At 45.1% G+C, this 16,893-nt stretch overlaps 2 protein-coding genes across 5 annotated transcripts; both read left to right on the forward strand.

Annotated features, from left to right (window-relative positions):
- Positions 1–536: 536 nt before the first annotated feature.
- ciao2b (cytosolic iron-sulfur assembly component 2B) lies at positions 537–2,272 on the forward strand. Of its 2 annotated transcripts, none has more exons than XM_029127814.3 (5): positions 537–778; positions 1,226–1,305; positions 1,400–1,489; positions 1,640–1,685; positions 1,791–2,272. In XM_029127814.3, the coding sequence occupies exons 1-5, from the start codon at positions 652–654 to the stop codon at positions 1,889–1,891; spliced, it is 444 nt and encodes a 147-aa protein (XP_028983647.1). In that variant the 5' UTR covers positions 537–651; the 3' UTR covers positions 1,892–2,272. The 2 variants fall into 2 exon arrangements, with proteins under 2 accessions (XP_028983647.1, XP_028983646.1); XM_029127813.3 differs by having other exon boundaries at positions 538–778; positions 1,400–1,525.
- Positions 2,273–3,226: 954 nt separating this feature from the next.
- wipf1b (WAS/WASL interacting protein family, member 1b) lies at positions 3,227–16,497 on the forward strand. 3 transcript variants are annotated; one of them, XM_029127447.2, is made up of 10 exons: positions 3,227–3,366; positions 7,188–7,295; positions 11,749–11,845; positions 12,055–12,184; positions 12,380–12,508; positions 12,594–13,443; positions 13,978–14,081; positions 14,197–14,418; positions 14,887–15,000; positions 15,220–16,497. In XM_029127447.2, the coding sequence occupies exons 3-10, from the start codon at positions 11,792–11,794 to the stop codon at positions 15,270–15,272; spliced, it is 1,656 nt and encodes a 551-aa protein (XP_028983280.1). In that variant the 5' UTR covers positions 3,227–3,366; positions 7,188–7,295; positions 11,749–11,791; the 3' UTR covers positions 15,273–16,497. The 3 variants fall into 3 exon arrangements, with proteins under 3 accessions (XP_028983280.1, XP_028983281.1, XP_028983282.1); XM_029127448.2 differs by lacking the exon at positions 3,227–3,366 and adding an exon at positions 6,193–6,211; XM_029127449.3 differs by lacking the exons at positions 3,227–3,366; positions 7,188–7,295 and adding an exon at positions 9,959–10,766.
- Positions 16,498–16,893: the final 396 nt, after the last annotated feature.

Consider the following 16,893-nt stretch of genomic DNA (forward strand, 5'->3'; position numbering starts at 1 on the left):
AGCAAACTCTTAGTCTAGATGTGCTCAGCTTTAATCTGGGACATTTAACCTTGGTTGTTTTTAGACACAGCCTGTTTCAAACTGGGTCTTAGGCTCATGTGTGATGTGTTTCTACTACTACTGTAGTATTTTTAAGATGTGTTGTTCTGTTGCATTTCTCAGATTTTCTCATCGGTAGAACTGTACACTGAACTGAACTGAACATTAGCTGATCATAATTAATAGCTTTAAGACTTTCATTACAAACTGTGGTCTTATAAACGCAGCCCTTTAACCATCATTATCAGACACGTTAACCTAGAACCTGTAGCCTGGTGGTTGCGGTTAACGGATAACGTGGGGAGGTCTGCCATCTGTTGGAAAAAGAAACAGTCACAATAACTCAGTTAAAGAACAGAAACAAACGCATTAAAAACAAATTATACACAGTACACAAAACAATTGGTAAATACATTAACAATAAGCATGTAAGCTTTATAAAAGCTAATATTCTGGAAGTGAACATTTAGGCGAACTTTCTCTTTTGGACGTTTTGGACCCTATCGCTTCCCGTTGTTTCCGGAAGTGGTCGCGACGCCGCTGCTCGTGCGCAGCTTTCCTGCTTTCAAAGTGCACATTTGCCGTTTAACGCGGACAGGTTCTGGTGCGAACATGTCGGCAGGAAGCCGCCTGGAGAACGCGAACCCCGTGATCTTCCAGCGCTCCGGGGAGAGGCTGCTGACGGCGTCCGAGGAGGACGAGGACGTCCACGACCCCATCGACGACAGGGAAATATTCGATATCCTTTTCTAACACGCAGCTACTTTTAGTTCTGTTGTTTTCATGTGCAGGTTAAGACGAATTGGAACCAAACCTCACATTATAAAGTGCAGAGTAAACCACAAACCGATTAATTCGAGTTAAAGCTGCAGCGTAGATCAGCCTGCAAAACAGCTGGTAGTTAATGATCTGTTTAGTTGTTTCTTTAACGCAGTTTTATCCCGACACTTGACTCAATTTGATTATTGCTGCTTTAAGGCAGGTATCAGAATGTTAAATATATAATGACTTTGTTATAAACACTATTACTAATAAGTACTGTTCAGTTATAATAAGCAGATTCTTTGTTAAACTGCACATGAACATTATCAAGCTATAAAAATAATATTAATTTCATACAGGATGCATTACAGTGCAGTAGATTGCAGTCACATTATTATGTTGTAAATTACTTAACCCGCGCTACATCTGATCAGATCCATCAACGACCCAGAGCACCCTCTGTCTCTAGAGGAACTCAATGTTGTGGAGCAAGTCAGAGTCAAGGTGTGATTGAGTGAGTGAGTGAGTGGATAAAAAGGAGAGAATCTGACTTGTCGTCATTGGTTGTCACTTCTCTGCGGTTTTGTCTCCCTCTCAGGTTAATGATGCAGAGAGCACAGTGAGTGTTGAGTTCACCCCCACCATCCCTCACTGCAGCATGGCCACACTCATCGGCCTGTCTATCAAGGTGAAGCTGCTGCGTGCTCTGCCAGACAGGTTTAAAGTATGTGAATGCATAAATACCTTTATGTGAACGACCCAATATGCTGTACAGTGTGGGATCTGCTTTTGTATTAGTATTTTTTGTAAATGCATGTATTTTACTGTTTTCACTCAGACTGACGTCCACATCACGCCGGGGACTCATGCCTCAGAAGAAGCAGGTAAAGAAATCTAAACAGATGACATGGTGACCCCACTGTTTATATCTGACGCTATTGCTTTTGATTGATTTGTTTTGTCTGTGTATGGCGGTGTCATTCATACAGTGAACAAACAGCTGGCAGACAAAGAGAGAGTGGCAGCAGCTCTTGAGAACTCCTCACTACTAGAGGTGGTCAACCAGTGCCTGTCCACAAGGAAGATATGAGCAAACTGTGCATTATACAGTTTTTTCGTTTTTCTAGGAGCAAAGCACAAGAAAATGGATTTCTGGAATGTGCTGCCTAAGGAGATTAGTATGTGTACTCATAACATAATGTGCTCATTACAGATATGTTTATGTTTAGATAAAGCAGCCATTCCATCTGTACATTTTGGTGCATTGGCATAAATCAATTGACAAATTATCCTGTTCTGTTTTGGAACATACACAGTGAAGAATGTTTTGAACCACCTGTATATAACTGCTTTAAATGTTTTTTAAGTTAACTTGCTAATGAAGTTGAATGTAATCAACATACATTATTTGTGTGTCTGTGTTTTCAAAGCTAATGTATCACCCGTGAAATAAAATATAATTTCCACCATGTGGGGGAGCCCTTGTACTGTCATTGCAGCTTGTTCTGTGGAGGCTGATGTGAAGTTTGTGTCCATCCAATTCAAATCTGGCGGAACAAACCACAGCATCCAGCACGCGTGTCCACCCACTCCCACCTCACTGAGCTCACTAAACAACTATGCTTATTCACACATGCTACTTCACACTGAGGAAACTGTGGAAGAGATTTCACAACAGAACGTCTCTGCAGGTTATTTCAAAGCGTTGTGAGCCAAAAATATAAAAGCTGACAAACCCTCCTGATAAATACACGGTTGCATAAGTTATACTGGAAAAATCCCAGAACCAGCTAGTGTGATTATGCAACCCCCTGTTTACAGTGAAGGCATGCCATACAGCAGAAAATAATTAATGGAAACCCAACATAAACTCTACTGAATGCCAGACCATAAAGCTGCTAATACACACATGTATTTATCCCCCAGGTTTGTCTGATCCGGAGTTTTTTCTTCCTGTTGTTCCACATCTGGAAACATTGCATCACTGCTAAAAGCCCGGATAAGAGACCCAGCCGGCACAGCTGCATTAGCCGAAGCCAGAGTGGTTTAGACTTAAGAGTGTAGTCAAACGCCTCGGCCTACATACGAGAAGCAGAAATGTCCACTCAGATTAACAGTTAGTTTTTATTTACATAGCATTTGCCTTAGATGCTGCTGGACTTTAAAAGTACTGTTTTGTAAACAAACCCATATAAATGATGCATGTAGATATTAGAATGGTTTATAAAGTTAGCTTGTACTGGCTAGCTAATACTAACAGCTAGCGTTAACAAAAGTTTCGAAACTAGTCATGAACTTAACTTATGTTAGCACGTTTCGTGTGTAAATATATATATTAAAAATATTCACATGATGTTTATGTCCCCAAAACGTTGTATCGCCATATACAGTAGTAGCGCGATCTCGTTCGCTGCTCACGAGTTGACGCAACCCCGCGTGCTACGGCTCTGGGTGACCAGTTTAGCTAGCCTGTGTGCCTGCCAGTCGCTCCTCTGCGGGCTGAAGGAGCGAGCGCGCAACTCGCTGTCGATGGGAGATTCTTAGCCGTGCACAGCTTTGAAAAAGGTACGTCACGCAAACAGTATCCGCAACTGCGTGTAACCAATTAGTTCGCGCGCGTGTTTGTGTGCGTGGAAAACAGCGACCGTAGAGTAGAGTTGGGGCTTCTGGCAGAAGGAAAGTTGTCATCTTCCAGAAGCAGCTGGGAGTGATTCCGGCGCTGATGGTGCGGGAGCGGGCTATCAAACGGCGTTCATCGTCCCCGAAGGCGGTGCCGGTGGTGCTGGACGGGTTCGGCTCCGGGCCAAGCGTTTGTCCATTCTTCCTCGCGGCGACTCTCCGTTAACTGTTTGCTGCAGGGACGGTTTCGAGGCGTCGAGGACGCGGCACGTCCCCGACTTGAGCTCAGCATCCACATCATGAGCCCGCATCAGGACGGGGGTCTGTGTGGGCCACGCTGTCACAGCCACGCACAGTGTCAGTGCGTGAATGGAGGAGTTCTCTGTGAACATGTGTGTGTGACAGGAACACGCTTCCCTCCGCTGCGATGGACTTCAGTGTTCAATCAGGATTCACTCTGTGGAGCGTTACTGATATGTGTCCTGCAGCAGCAGGTGTGTGTGTGTGTGTGTGTGTGTGTGTGTGTGTGTGTGTGTGTGTGTGTGTGTGTGTGTGGCATTACAGGGCACGCATAAATGTGGCCTCGTTTCATCGAGCTCCAAACAGTGACATTTCTGTGAACTGCACCGTCGTGCTGATGCTGTGATTGGATCCGCTGTTTGATTTGCAAACTGAGCCTTTTTCCCAGCAGCAGCCAGACGAGATGATGCGACGGCTGCTGCCTTGAAGTCATGTATTAATAAATAGGAAATGGAGTGTGCTTTAAGCAGCCTCCAACCTGAGAGCACTCTGCGCGTCCCATGATCTCACTGACCTGATCTGCTCCTGTATTTGACTCCTTGCTGTGAGCTCATTAGTTTGGGTTCCTGTTAGTCTCGATAGGCAGATGTTTTATGCTCATGCACAGGTGTGATGGTCACTGTTTGACCAGCGTGTTTTCAGCGCATCTTTAGGATCCAGACAAACGGGGCTCATGTGTGTCCACCGAGGGTCCGGCCCTTTGTGCAGCATCTGTGCCGTTCTGGACCGACGCCTCCCTGCTCACGGGCCGCTCACTAACTCCTGGGTCGCTTTGCTCCGCGAGGCCTCGGAAGCTGCAAAGCCCCGAGCGGTTGGAAGAACGGCCTGGTTCATGAGCTCACGCTGCCTCCGGCCGCGCTCTCCTTCTCGTGCCTTGTTGTAGAACTAGTTTGTGCGGAGTTCTTGTCATTCCTCCGGAGCGCAGTGGGTTGGAGCCAGCTTTGGTGAGGAAGTGTGGGGCTGCATAAATCTCTGCTGCGCCCCCTGAGGCTTTCCATTTATATGAATGAATTCAGCGAGCTTCCGAGGAGCCTCTCATCACGTCCCACTGTGCATTCAGAGATGAGCAGACACGATGGGACAAGAATTGCTTCATTGTTGCTGGTAGCTCCTTTTTTTACAGTCAGAGCATGTGAGTGTGTTAATGTGTATGCAGCGGTAGATGTGTAATGGTGTGTGCTGGCTTTGTGCTCAGCTCTCTTTCCTGTGTAAAGCATGTGACCCGGGCCTGCTCCGTCCATCCAGCACTGAAACTCACAGCCGCTGACATCACACGCCTCGAGTTGTTAAGGTTAAAACCACAGTCAGAGTTTTAAATAAGTGCTGTGTAAATGTAGAAGTATCATCATTATATTATTGAAAATGATGAGCTGGAGATGTCAAATATAAGTGTGCAAATTAAAGTTTGCATTGGAATGACATGTTGTGTCAACGCCGCTGAGTCATGTGTGGCGTGATGTGTGATCTGCAGTCAGAAGCCTGCAGACGAGCTGCTCGCTTCACATGACTAAAAGTATGACCACTTCTGCTTGGTTCTCTTAGTTCATTAAATCAATCTAATTAGGAGATAATTTAAAACCATTACTCTGTTGATTGCACTCGCTCCTAAATGATGGTGGCTTTCTTCAGCAGAGTGATGCCTCTCTCCTCATAGACAGTCTTTGTAGAGCACACACCATGTCCACGTTCATTCACGCTCATTCCTTACCTTCCAACCTTCAGGTTGTCTTAACAGACGATGTCCTTCCTCGGACCGCTCGTCAAATGCTCCAGTTGTTGTCGTTCATGTCAGACATGTTGTCAAAGCGACCTCAGACGTTAAGGTCAAGACCTCAAGAGAGGAAATCTGTACCCACACTCTAAAACACGATGCAGCTCAATTTATCTTTTCTGTATTTGTTAAAGAACCTCTCTTTACTGGTGGCAGTTATAATCACAGCAGCAGGTGGAAAATTAACTTCATGTGAATTCTTAACTGTTCTTAATTGTTTGAAACTGAATGGAGATTGAATTGTTTATGCCTCAATCATAAAGTAAGTGATGAAGGAAAATGCTGCAGGTTTTGACCTTGAGGTGTGTGTGTGTGTTTCTGTGTGTGCATGTCTGCGTGTGTGTGATGGATTTAAATGTTTCTTTCATTCTCAGTCATTTCACTGCTTTCGCTTCCTGCATCTGCACCGATGGAAGGGCTCCCTAACATCAGGCGTTCCAGTGTAACACACACTGGCCCTTTTCTCTACTTAACTGAACTAACATGTGAGAGCCGTTTCTTTCCCGCTAAAGGAAAACAGCTGAGCGCAGGGGAGAGGGCCAGAGCGCCTCTGGTGCTGTAGTTGGCTGGAAGCGGAGACGGGGGGGGTGGAGGGCTGGCAGGCCGCCGTGCAGCGAGGCAGGAAGTGTGACAGCGAGAGCACAGGAAGTGGCTGCTCGGGAGCTCGGCTCCGCTCTCTGTCCAGCAGCACAGAGCACAGGAGGAAAACGCTGAGTTGAAGTAAGGTGCACGTGTTTTCACGTCAAACCGCAGAGGTTCACCTTGACCTGGACAGCGTTTGTGTGTTCAAAGTTTAGAGACTTAGCTCCAGGTCAACCGAAATGTTCTCAGGCTAAAAGGTCAGAAAATGAGATCAAATACACAATCCTCCCGACTGGTTCACAGCTTAGTGATACTTCCACTGTCTCTTTCCTACTTTTCCACTGTGACGGTGGGTGTGAACAAACCTTAGCATTACTACAGCGCTCACTGCTGCGGTTGCTCAGTGTGAACAATCATCCCTCACTTTATTGAATTCCCAGGGTCGACGCAGAGGAAGTACAGTGTGTAATCAGTCACCAATAATGTGACTGTGCATTGACTGACGTCAGACAGCTCTGACGATGACTACGTGGTGCTCGTTCACGTTGCGCTCCACTCATGGAAGATATGAATTTACTAATCGGAGGTGAAAAAAAACATGCAAAATGAAATGAAGCTGATGAAGACAGCGGACGTCCGTCTGTACATGTGAACAAGTGGATCCCTTGATGAAATGGTTATGAATTTGACCTGAAACATCCACTAACTATTCACAACTGTGACCCAATACTGTTTTTACCATTAACTGTAATATATATTACATATTTTGAAAGACTGGGCTTGGAAGACACCATAATAGCTTTTATGCATCAGTCACCAGTTATACTTTGAATTTCCTACAGTTCCTATGAAATTTATGATGTTTGTGCAGACTTTTATTTTTATTTTAACGCCAAGTGCGAGGCTCAGCACCCCCTCCCCCCTGGTGAAAAACTGAAAAAGAGGAAGTGGTGGTTCTGTATATAAGGTTTGTGTGTGCTGAAGTGGAACTTCTCCGAATGTGTAATGTGAGATGCAAGTTTGAGGAAGAGGAATGAAGAAGTTCTGCTTGGTGCTAAACGTTTTTAAAGAGCAGCTCTAGATGCTGCTAATCTTCCGCTTTTTCTGTTTTCAGCTGCATGTGGCTGCTCGTCAGAGTTTGCATTTTTATGAGGAATGAACCCAGGTGCTTCTTCTACAGCCTTCTCGACCTACTGCTGATTCTTCTATGGACACAGACTGAGTGAGTACATTTGATCAGCTGAGTTTACTTCCTTCTAAAATGTGAAATCGCTTTACACAATATGCACATGCACATTTTTGATTAAGTGAATTGGCTTTTAAACCACTGACTCACACATGAATTAGAGCCAACAGATTAATCCTGCTGAGACCAGAAACAGGACTCTGTTGTTGAGGTCAGAGCCATTTGGGATCATTTGCCTCTTTATTCATATCGGCTGTAGTTTTTCTGTAAATGTTTGTTGACCTCAACGACAGGGGTCGTTTTTGAACCAGCACCTACAGGAAGGTGAAAGGTCAAGGGCAGCTCATGTAACTGGGGAGAAATTGAGCGTAAATTTGAGAGCAAAATTGTCCTCTCGTGTTTTATCATTGCTGATTGTACGGTATTCGCAGCAAGAACAGACACGAGGACTGTTTTATTAAGAGTGAAGGAAATGTTGTTGCTGTTCTTTTTACCACGTTGATGAATGTGGACCATTCATCAGATCATGTGTTATGATTACACAGCATGTCTACATGGAGAGAGATGGAAATAACTCTCATTTGTCTCTGAACGGAATTTGTCCTCATGAAGTGTATATTTTGTATAAGATTTCAGGGACTTGAATGCAGTTTTAAAGTCTATAACGAGCAGTAGAACCACATCTGTTGCCCGATAGCTGCTCTGTGTGTGTGTGTGTGTGTGTGTGTGTGTGTGTGTGTGTGTGTGTGTGTGTGTGTGTGTGTGTGTGTGTGTGTGTGTGTGTGTGTGTGTGTGTGTGTGTGTGTGTGTGTGTGTGTGTGTGTGTGTGTGTGTGTGTGTGCGCGCGCTAACACCCCACAGGATGTTAGCTTAGCCACTCAGCACTGTTCCTGCACAACCAACACATTTATCACAAGCCTGAAATTGGTTCCTGACTGATGTTTAAAATCAACTGGAGTTTTAATGTTTGTGTTTTGTCTTGATGGGAAAGAGATGACGGCTCCGCTGAAGCCTTTGCATGGGCCTCAGTCATTGGAGGTCTCGTGTGGAGTTTAATGGGAGGCTTCCTTTTAGTGATACACCCACTACCACACATTCCCCCTCCTGACAGAACTACAACATTGTTTGGTCTTTAAACCACAGGCCTATTTTGAAAAAGCCTAAAATAAGACTTTCAGTAGGTTGTGATTTGTCCACTTTAGTCACTGTTTCATGAATGTTTGTTTAATAGTAATTTATCCACTGATGTTGTTGACAGATACTAACCACATCAGGGAAAGTGAAGGAAATAAACCAATGTCATATGTACACATACATAAGTCAAATTTGTGTGTGTGTGTGTGTGTATGTGCTCGTGTGTATGTGCGCGTGTGCGTGTGTGTGGGTGTGTGTGTGTGGCACAGAGGATCAGTGGCAGGATGGAGCGCTGCTTTTAGGGGCGTTTCTAAACTGAAACATATGTGAGCTATAGTCTGAGTCTTGACTGTGCCTCTTCAAAGCATCCACACCCTGGAACCTCTTGTATCTTTCTCTCTCTCCTTCTAAACATCCCCTCCATCAGTCAAAGGAGCCATTGTGTGTGTGTGTGTGGGGGGGGGGGTACATTTCGACACAGGCCTGTTTCCTATGCCGGAAGTTGATGTCACTGCACACTGACTCAGAGCGTCAGTATCATTTGCAAATCTCTCGCAGACAGGCTGCTCATAAACGGCAGTTGTCTCCATTCCATTTATGAAGTTTGGTGTATTTTTAACGCACGCTGTCCATATTTCCAGCGCTGTCCCCCACCCTGGCAGCACATCAGCCTTCTGCTTCACTTCATCATCTGCCGCTTTTGCGTCTGCAGTTTGTAGTGTTGTCTTGAAATTCACTCTGGCAGGAAATGAGAATTAGATGCCCTGTCCTAATTAAAAGAGTGAATGGAAGCCAGACTTTTTCAAAGGCTTTCTGACTGATCTGTTGAGTGGAGGAGCTGTTAAAACAGTGGAAACCAGTGCAGCCGCCGCCGTGAAGTTGTCACTGACTTTTTTTCATATTTAATGGCAGCAACTGAAGTATGACTCATTTCTGTAACGGTACATCTGTTAATACAATATTTGCTTCATATAACAATAATTCATGTTGGCACTTTACTACATACTCGATAGAAGTCTGACATTTCTTATTTGTTTAAACAGACATTTATAGTAAGTCCTGCCTGCTGGACTATTCATGGTCTGAGACTCTTACCACATTCTTATAACTTTAAACATTTTTAAATGGTCTATTTCTGTCACGTCCAGACTTCCAAAAACTATGACTGTTCTCTGCTGACGTTCACATTAATCTTCTGCATGTGAACTACAGGGAAGTACAGTGTGAGAGAATGTTTTTTTTTTTTTTTTTTATAGGTTTGTTCTCTTTGCCTCCAAAACGTGAGTGTTGTTCGGTTCTCTTGCTCACAGGTGATTGTTTTGTCTGAACTAGTGTTATTGTAAGTGTTATCTACATACTCCACACAATTACTGTGAAGCAGTGGGTTTAAGCTGCTGATGCGGAGGCACAGGTACAACACATGTTGTCCTGTTTATGCTTGGCTCTGCCTCCATGTTTAGATGATTTCCTGTGGTATTTTAAACTCCATCATAGTCAATGTTATGGTTGTAGAAGGTAAATGTAAACTGCTTCTATAAATAAGACCCATGATTTATCATTCAGCACATTTATGTTTATTGGAAATTTAGGTTTATAAATTACTATGTATATCATTAAAATGCAGTTACACGTATACAATGCAAAGAGTGAGAACTGGAAACAACTAGAGACTTTGAAAGAGGGTTTATTAATGGGAATAGATGACAGGAGGAGGATGAGACTGGGAACAGTGGCTGGAGGGACATCAGTACCTACTGTAGTGAAGGCTACGACGGTGTCAACAAGACCAGTCCGCTGTCAGCGAGGGGATAATTATGGGATGGCTGCGGTGAATAAAAGACGTGCATGAGTTGGTTTTGACAGAGTTCACAACTGTTATCAAAACATCGAATGGGGAAGTGTCTGAAGACACATCCAGGTTTCTAATGTCCACATCTGGAGAGTGTTTGGAGGCTACTGAGGTATTTGTTAAACTTGTACTGTAGGTTTAATGTCCGTTCTGTGTGAAGCACGAAAGGTGAGAAACCTGGAACATGTGAGATGTGATTGTTTCAGAGGCTGATAATAGGGTGAACGTCAGCGCGGTGCAAGTAGAGATTAGAGAAAGAAAAGATCAAACAAGAGGAGGAAGGAAGCGAAGACAGGTGATAAACAAATGCAGGGTGAGAGAGAGAGAGAGAGAGAGAGAGAGAGAGGAGAGAAAGTCCGAGTGATGCCGTACTCAGATGTGGAGGTATCATCATCCTGGCGACCGGATGAGTGCGGTGCCGGAGCCGCATGGTGACTTCCTGTTTGTCAGCAGCATACAGGAAGCAGGAGGCCCCTAGAGTACGGTCTGACTGCATAACTGAAGATGAGCTGAGGCCGTGAACTGTGAGTATCTGTGTTAAAACGGGCAGATCGTTAACGTTTGGCTTGAAATGTGTTGGGACGTGCTGCACGAGTGTGAATCTGTAGCTGCGGTTGGAAAGTCGTCTCCTTCCTGTACCTCGTGTGTCGTTGACCTTCTGTCGGTGCAGTTGTGTGCTGAAATCCACCTTTCAGTTCTTTACTGTGCATGTTACTCAACCAGTGGCAGCCACAGAGTCTAACTGGGGACTCTGCAGGTCAGGTGAAGGCGTTCCTGTTTCCATCGTACATACATAGATCCTGTATTTTGTTATAACTGATAACGTTGCAGTGAACGCGTCTGAGACTTTGTTTTCTGTTTGGTTTTGCTGTTGAACACGCTGTTCACGTATGTTGTAGAAAGTGAAGCGTTGCTTTTTCAGACGCCTCCAAAATGTCCCTTTTTCAGTGGATTTAATGTGAAGTCTGTTGTTTAACGTGTGTTAACGTGCGTGTTGTTTAAGTGTTGCAGTTCCTTTGGCGCGTGGTATTGATCCTGATCAGAAAGCGCTCTCCTCCTGCTCTGTATTTGGCCTCGTGCATTAAAACGGCTACACACTGTTTTCAAGCCGTTTTTAGAGAACTAAATTATCAGGTTCCTGTTGCGTGATGTTTATTTTAAACTTGCAAATTCACCACCAGCTGATTGGCGTTGCCAGTTCCTGGAGTTACCAGTTTTACTTGATATTGCTTCTCCAGAAATATTTATGACACTCCCAACAAGATGCATTTTTGTCATTGTCATTTTAGAACCACACATCAAGCTTCACGATCAGCAGAGAGTAAAATATCGTGCACAGTGCTCCACATTTTCCACCATCTTGGTCTTAATATTTATTTTGAATCTTTGGATGTTCTGTTGACAAGTTTAGAGCTTTGTAATGCTAATTTAAAAGAGGCACCAACTTGTAAAACTGGCATTTGTTTTTTTCAGATTCTTGCGTTTTAAGTGTGATCTGTTTTCCAGGGTGCGGCATCCAACAGAAATAGAGTAAAGCGAAGAGAGGAAGATGCCAGTTCCGCCGCCACCACCCCCTGCGCCGCCACCACCCACCTTTGCTGTCGTAAGTCATTTTTTTGTATTCCATGTCCATTCAGTCCGAGCTCTGCAGAGACATCTTGTGGATATGCTCATATACATGTAAATCCTCTCTTTCTGTTTGCACTCATTGATCCTTGTATTTACGTTCACTGATCCGTGTTAAGATCCAGATCTAGGTGATTGATGCAGCTTCATACTGTACTAATGACTGTGCTGTACATTTGTCTCCAGGCAAACACAGAGAAGCCCAATTTGAACCGTTCAGAGCAGCAGGGAAGGAACGCGCTGCTGTCTGACATCAGTAAAGGAGCCAGGCTAAAGAAAACCGTCACCAATGACCGCAGTGGACCCGTCCTGGACAGTAAGTCTAAACACTGGAGACCCTCACCTACAGTAAACCACCTTCAGGCACCATGTTAAGACCTGAAGGCTCCAGACCAAGAGGTTTCACAACCAAAAAAAGACAAGAATTCATTTGTTTTTTGTCCATGACTGTATAAGAAATGCAAATGAAGGGTTCAGTTTTGTTTATTTATGTGTTTGTTTATTTTTTCAGAGCCCAAAGGAGGTGGAGGTGGAGGTGGAGGCGGTGGGGGAGGAGGAGGAGGAGGTGGTGGTGGGGGGGGTTTAGGAGGCCTGTTTGCTGGAGGGATGCCAAAGCTGAGGTCTGCCAGAGACACAAATGGTAAATGAATGAATGCAGCAACAGGGAGAGAACAGAACCCTGCTCCCTCTCATCATGGTAACTGCTTTCATTTTCACTCTTCCAGACTCGGGGCCCAGTCGAGGACCTGTTTTTCCCCCCGGTGGCCGTTCTGGTGGTCCAAGCCCCTTCGGCTCTGCTGGCCCACCTAAACTCCCAGGGGGCCCTGCTGGTGGCCGTAACAACGCGCCTGAGCTTCCCAAAGGACGCCCCAGTTTCTCATCCAGACAGGACTCTCCAGGTGGTCCCCCTCCTGTACCCAACACACCTCGACCACCCCAGAACTCACGTGGGGGCCCATCTATGCCATCACTTCCAACGGGACCCAGACCCAGCCAAGCGTCTGGCCCAACACCCCCCAGCGTTCCCCCAGGTAGGCATGGGGCTCTCCCTCCCCCACCAGGAGGCTCCTCAGGTGGACCAAGACCAGGCTTCTCTGCTCCTCCTCCGCCCCCAAACAGCAGCCGACCTCCCCTACCACCAGCTCCCGGAGGGAGGCCCTCTCTTCCCGATGACCGATTTCCACCTCCACCAGCTCCCGGAGGGAGGCCCTCTCTTCCCGATGACCGATTCCCACCTCCACCAGCTCCTGGTGGTAGACACTCCCTTCCCGATGACCGTTTCCCGCCTCCACCCGCTCCTGGTGGTAGACCTCCACTTCCTGATGACCGACCTCCACTACCACCAGCTCCTATGGGGGGTCATCGACCATCGATGCCCCGCGACATGCCCCCTCCGCCCCCCACTGCCAACTCAAAGCCTCCCTCTTCTGTCTCATGTTCTCGTTCTCCATCTGTCGGTGGCGCTCCTCCTCTCCCCCCTGGCCGACCAGGTCCTCCCCCTGTCCCCCCCAGCCCAGGAGGAGGTGACGATCAACACATGCCTCGTCTTCCCCAAAGGAATAGCTCGCTCAACAGGTACTGGGAAGGTTTTATCTGTGATAGAGGGATATCCATGTGGGTATTTATGTGTGTATGGATGAGTGGCATCGTCACCTGGAGCGTAGACAGCATTTCCTATTAGCTGTCAAACACTGAGATCGTGACCCTGGTAGTTAAATCCACTTCGGTGGCTATGTCAAAATTTGCATTGATTCAAATCTAAAGGCAGGTCACATCACGCAGTCGCCTTCATGTTTCTTCCCTCTAAAGATAATATTCCATTCAGACAGAAACTGAAGTTGTTTAGACCTGTGGTTTTATTTTGTGTAAATACCCAGAGATGCAGAACTAATGCGGAAACACACATTCAGAATTCAGGTAATTTAAATTTAATTATTTTAGCTGTTGACACGTGACGGTTGATGTTCCTCATTCACTTTGTGTTCCTCAAAGTCAGAGATAACTACTGTACGTACCTTAAGTCAAGTCAATTTACATATTGTAACACCTAATCTAGTTTAAAGACAAATCAACCATCACATATGTTAAAATTATGATTCTCTGTCACAGCCTCCAGTCAGCGCCACCATCACATGCTCGAAGTGGACCCCTCCCTCCCCCACCAAACGAGAGGCCGCCGTCTATCGACAGGAACAAGTCTTCAGCGCGCTCAGGTGAACAGAGAAGTCCAAAGGAAATGAAAGCGATCACTGCCAGTGTACGTGCGAACAGTATAAAGGGCATTGGCTTTAGGGTATAACCTGTGCTTCCTGATTTTCACCTCCAAAGGTCCTCTTCCTCCACCCCCTCCTTCGGGCCGTAATGTGGGCGGAGGCAGTTTGAGGACAGCAGCAGCCCCGTCTCCTCCCGGTCGACCCGGGCCGGAGCCTCCACGTGGGGGACCCGGTGGCAGACCTCCTCTCCCCCCAGACAGGCCGGGTGCAGGAGGGTTCCCTCCTCCTCCTCCGATGGGCAACGGCTTCCAAAATTCCCACCACAATCAGATACAAGGCGAGTACATGCCTCAAGGGCTAAGACTGCTTTATTTTGACACACAACTGTCTAACAACTGTTAGGATGAAAACCTGTGGAAATACGGTAGAAAGTGGAATGGAAACTATGACATTGACCCTAAAGGCAGCAGTAGGCAGATAACACAAGCTCCATAACTAAGGATTACCTACTCTCTGTGCTGAAGGAACCCGTTGCCCTCACTGTTGTTCTTACCACACGAGTTGTGTTCAGCTATGACAGACACCCCTTGACCTCGGTTTATGTTGTTTTTATCCATTACGCAGTTTTAATTTAGAAACTGGTGGAGACCTACATGTTATGTCCCAGGAAAATGACAGTCATTGTCTGTTAACACACAACCTGTCACTGGCTCTTCGACTGAGGCCACAGTTTGCAGCACTCATGATGTTAGGATTTCTGTTTCCACAACACTGTCCATCAACCTCACTTTGTCTCCTTTAACAGACGAATGGGAGTCTAGGTTCAATTTCCATCCTTTGTCGGACCTTCCTCCACCTGAGCCCTATGTGCCCTCCCAGAAGACCTACCCCAGCAAGATTCCCAAGAACGATGGAAAAGGTTAGCTCCGGACATGCACATACAGTACATTACTTTGTCAGGATGGAGATAAAGTACTAAACCAGCAGAATATAATACATCTCAGAGGTCACTGTTTGCCCAGTGATTTCTGAGATGTAATGAGTACAGTTACTGTATAGTCCAGGAATATGATACAGTGCCACCTTGTGGAGGATAATTAAAACTTGTACTAAATTCACTGTATCTGCTTGTTTCCAGGACCTGGTAAAAAAGAGAGAGGAGCTCCTCCTCTTCCTCCTGTCCCCAGGTGAAAAAGTAGCAGCCAGCACATCACCCTTTTGCTCCTCTGGTTTCATTCTCCTTCTCTGTTGTACTCATTGTGCTTTGAAATGCACTTTTGTACCTGAAGTACAATTGACCAAGTAAACGGACTGATTCACATTGTTGAGTTCCCGCCAGGTGCCTCCACAGCAGCAGAACGGCAACAAAAACTGTCTCTCTGCTCTGGTACTTTGTGTTGCACCAATAAAAATGTTGCTGTGAATCCTAAATCACCAATTTCAAATATTCAAACTTTTTAGGCACCTTGATCCAAATTGATTTGTGATTATCTTCTCCTTTTCTAATGGTTTGTCATTCCATTCATTGCTTGCTAGATAATGTTACCAACCAGCGGCACTTTTAGAACAAAACACAGACTCTTCGCATTTGGCAGGTGATTGTCATTCTGTTTACACGGCACAAACAGCTGAACCAAATCAGCAACTAGTGATATTATTTTCAACTGTGCAGGACTTGAATCCACTGATTGAATGGCATCCTCTGTGTGCTGTTTTTTGTCTCTTTTTGTGTTTCCCTCATGCCTTTTTCAATTCAGGATTGTATCCTCAGGCTGCTTGAAACAGTTAAGGGAATTTGCCTTTGTGCCTTAATTTATGGATGTATGTTCAGCTGGATTGAATTACTTCTGTTGATGTAAATGAGGGAAAACTTAGCAATACAGCAACTTACAATATTACTTTGAGTTTTTGGCTGGCAGAGTCTCCTGAAACCAAACTAAAAACGGCACAACTTCCACCCACTGCTGCATAAAAGGTGAGGACAAAAGAAGTTGAGGGGTTTTATTTGCCAAAGCCACATGTGCCTTTGCGTCATGCATGTTGTATTCATTGTGCTTCTGCTGGACACACTGAACGGTACTTAATTTGACTGTTATTGTCACATGAGCATGTGTTGTTCACGACTGAGATGTTTTAAAGGACATTGTACTGGTTTGTGACAGCATTTAGCTGTTTGGTTAAAAGCTGCCTTGATTTGCCATGATGGGCCTACAGGTATGTATGTATCTATATGGTTCAATCGCATAGTGTTGACATTTTAAGTTATGTTTCACATCTGTTCAGTATTATGTTTTTGCTTCATCAAGCTTTGAATGCTTTTGTATATGTAATGTTTTGGTATCATCCTCTGGTCACAGAAAGACAATCATAGAGCAGAAAACACATTTACATCAATAAAGAAGCTTTACGTTCTCTACCTGGGGTGAAATGTGCTTTTTATTGAATGCTTCTTGCAGGAATGTTTGTTTTTCATCACTGATCATTTGATCATTTAACGCCTGACAAGGATGCAGTGTTTTTTACATTAGAGGTACTGTAGGCAGTAAATTGAAACAAATGTGACATCGGAGCTGCTATAATCTTTTCCTTTGGAGCGTTTTTATGCTGTAGATGTGAATGGTAAATTGAATTTACCATTCACTAAATTGAGTAAACGCAGCAGAGCAACGGAGAAAGGATTCGCACTAATTGGCCATTGGACCTAGTGGGGAAAAATATGGTCACGTTTCCTTTTTGAAACAAACTCTGTAATTAGCCAATAAGCAATAAACTTGATCCTGATCTTAAGTTCTTACGCAGCTGTAAAACATAC

The sequence above is a fragment of the Betta splendens genome, chromosome 15, assembly GCF_900634795.4.
Source record: "Betta splendens chromosome 15, fBetSpl5.4, whole genome shotgun sequence".
NCBI lineage: Eukaryota > Metazoa > Chordata > Actinopteri > Anabantiformes > Osphronemidae > Betta > Betta splendens.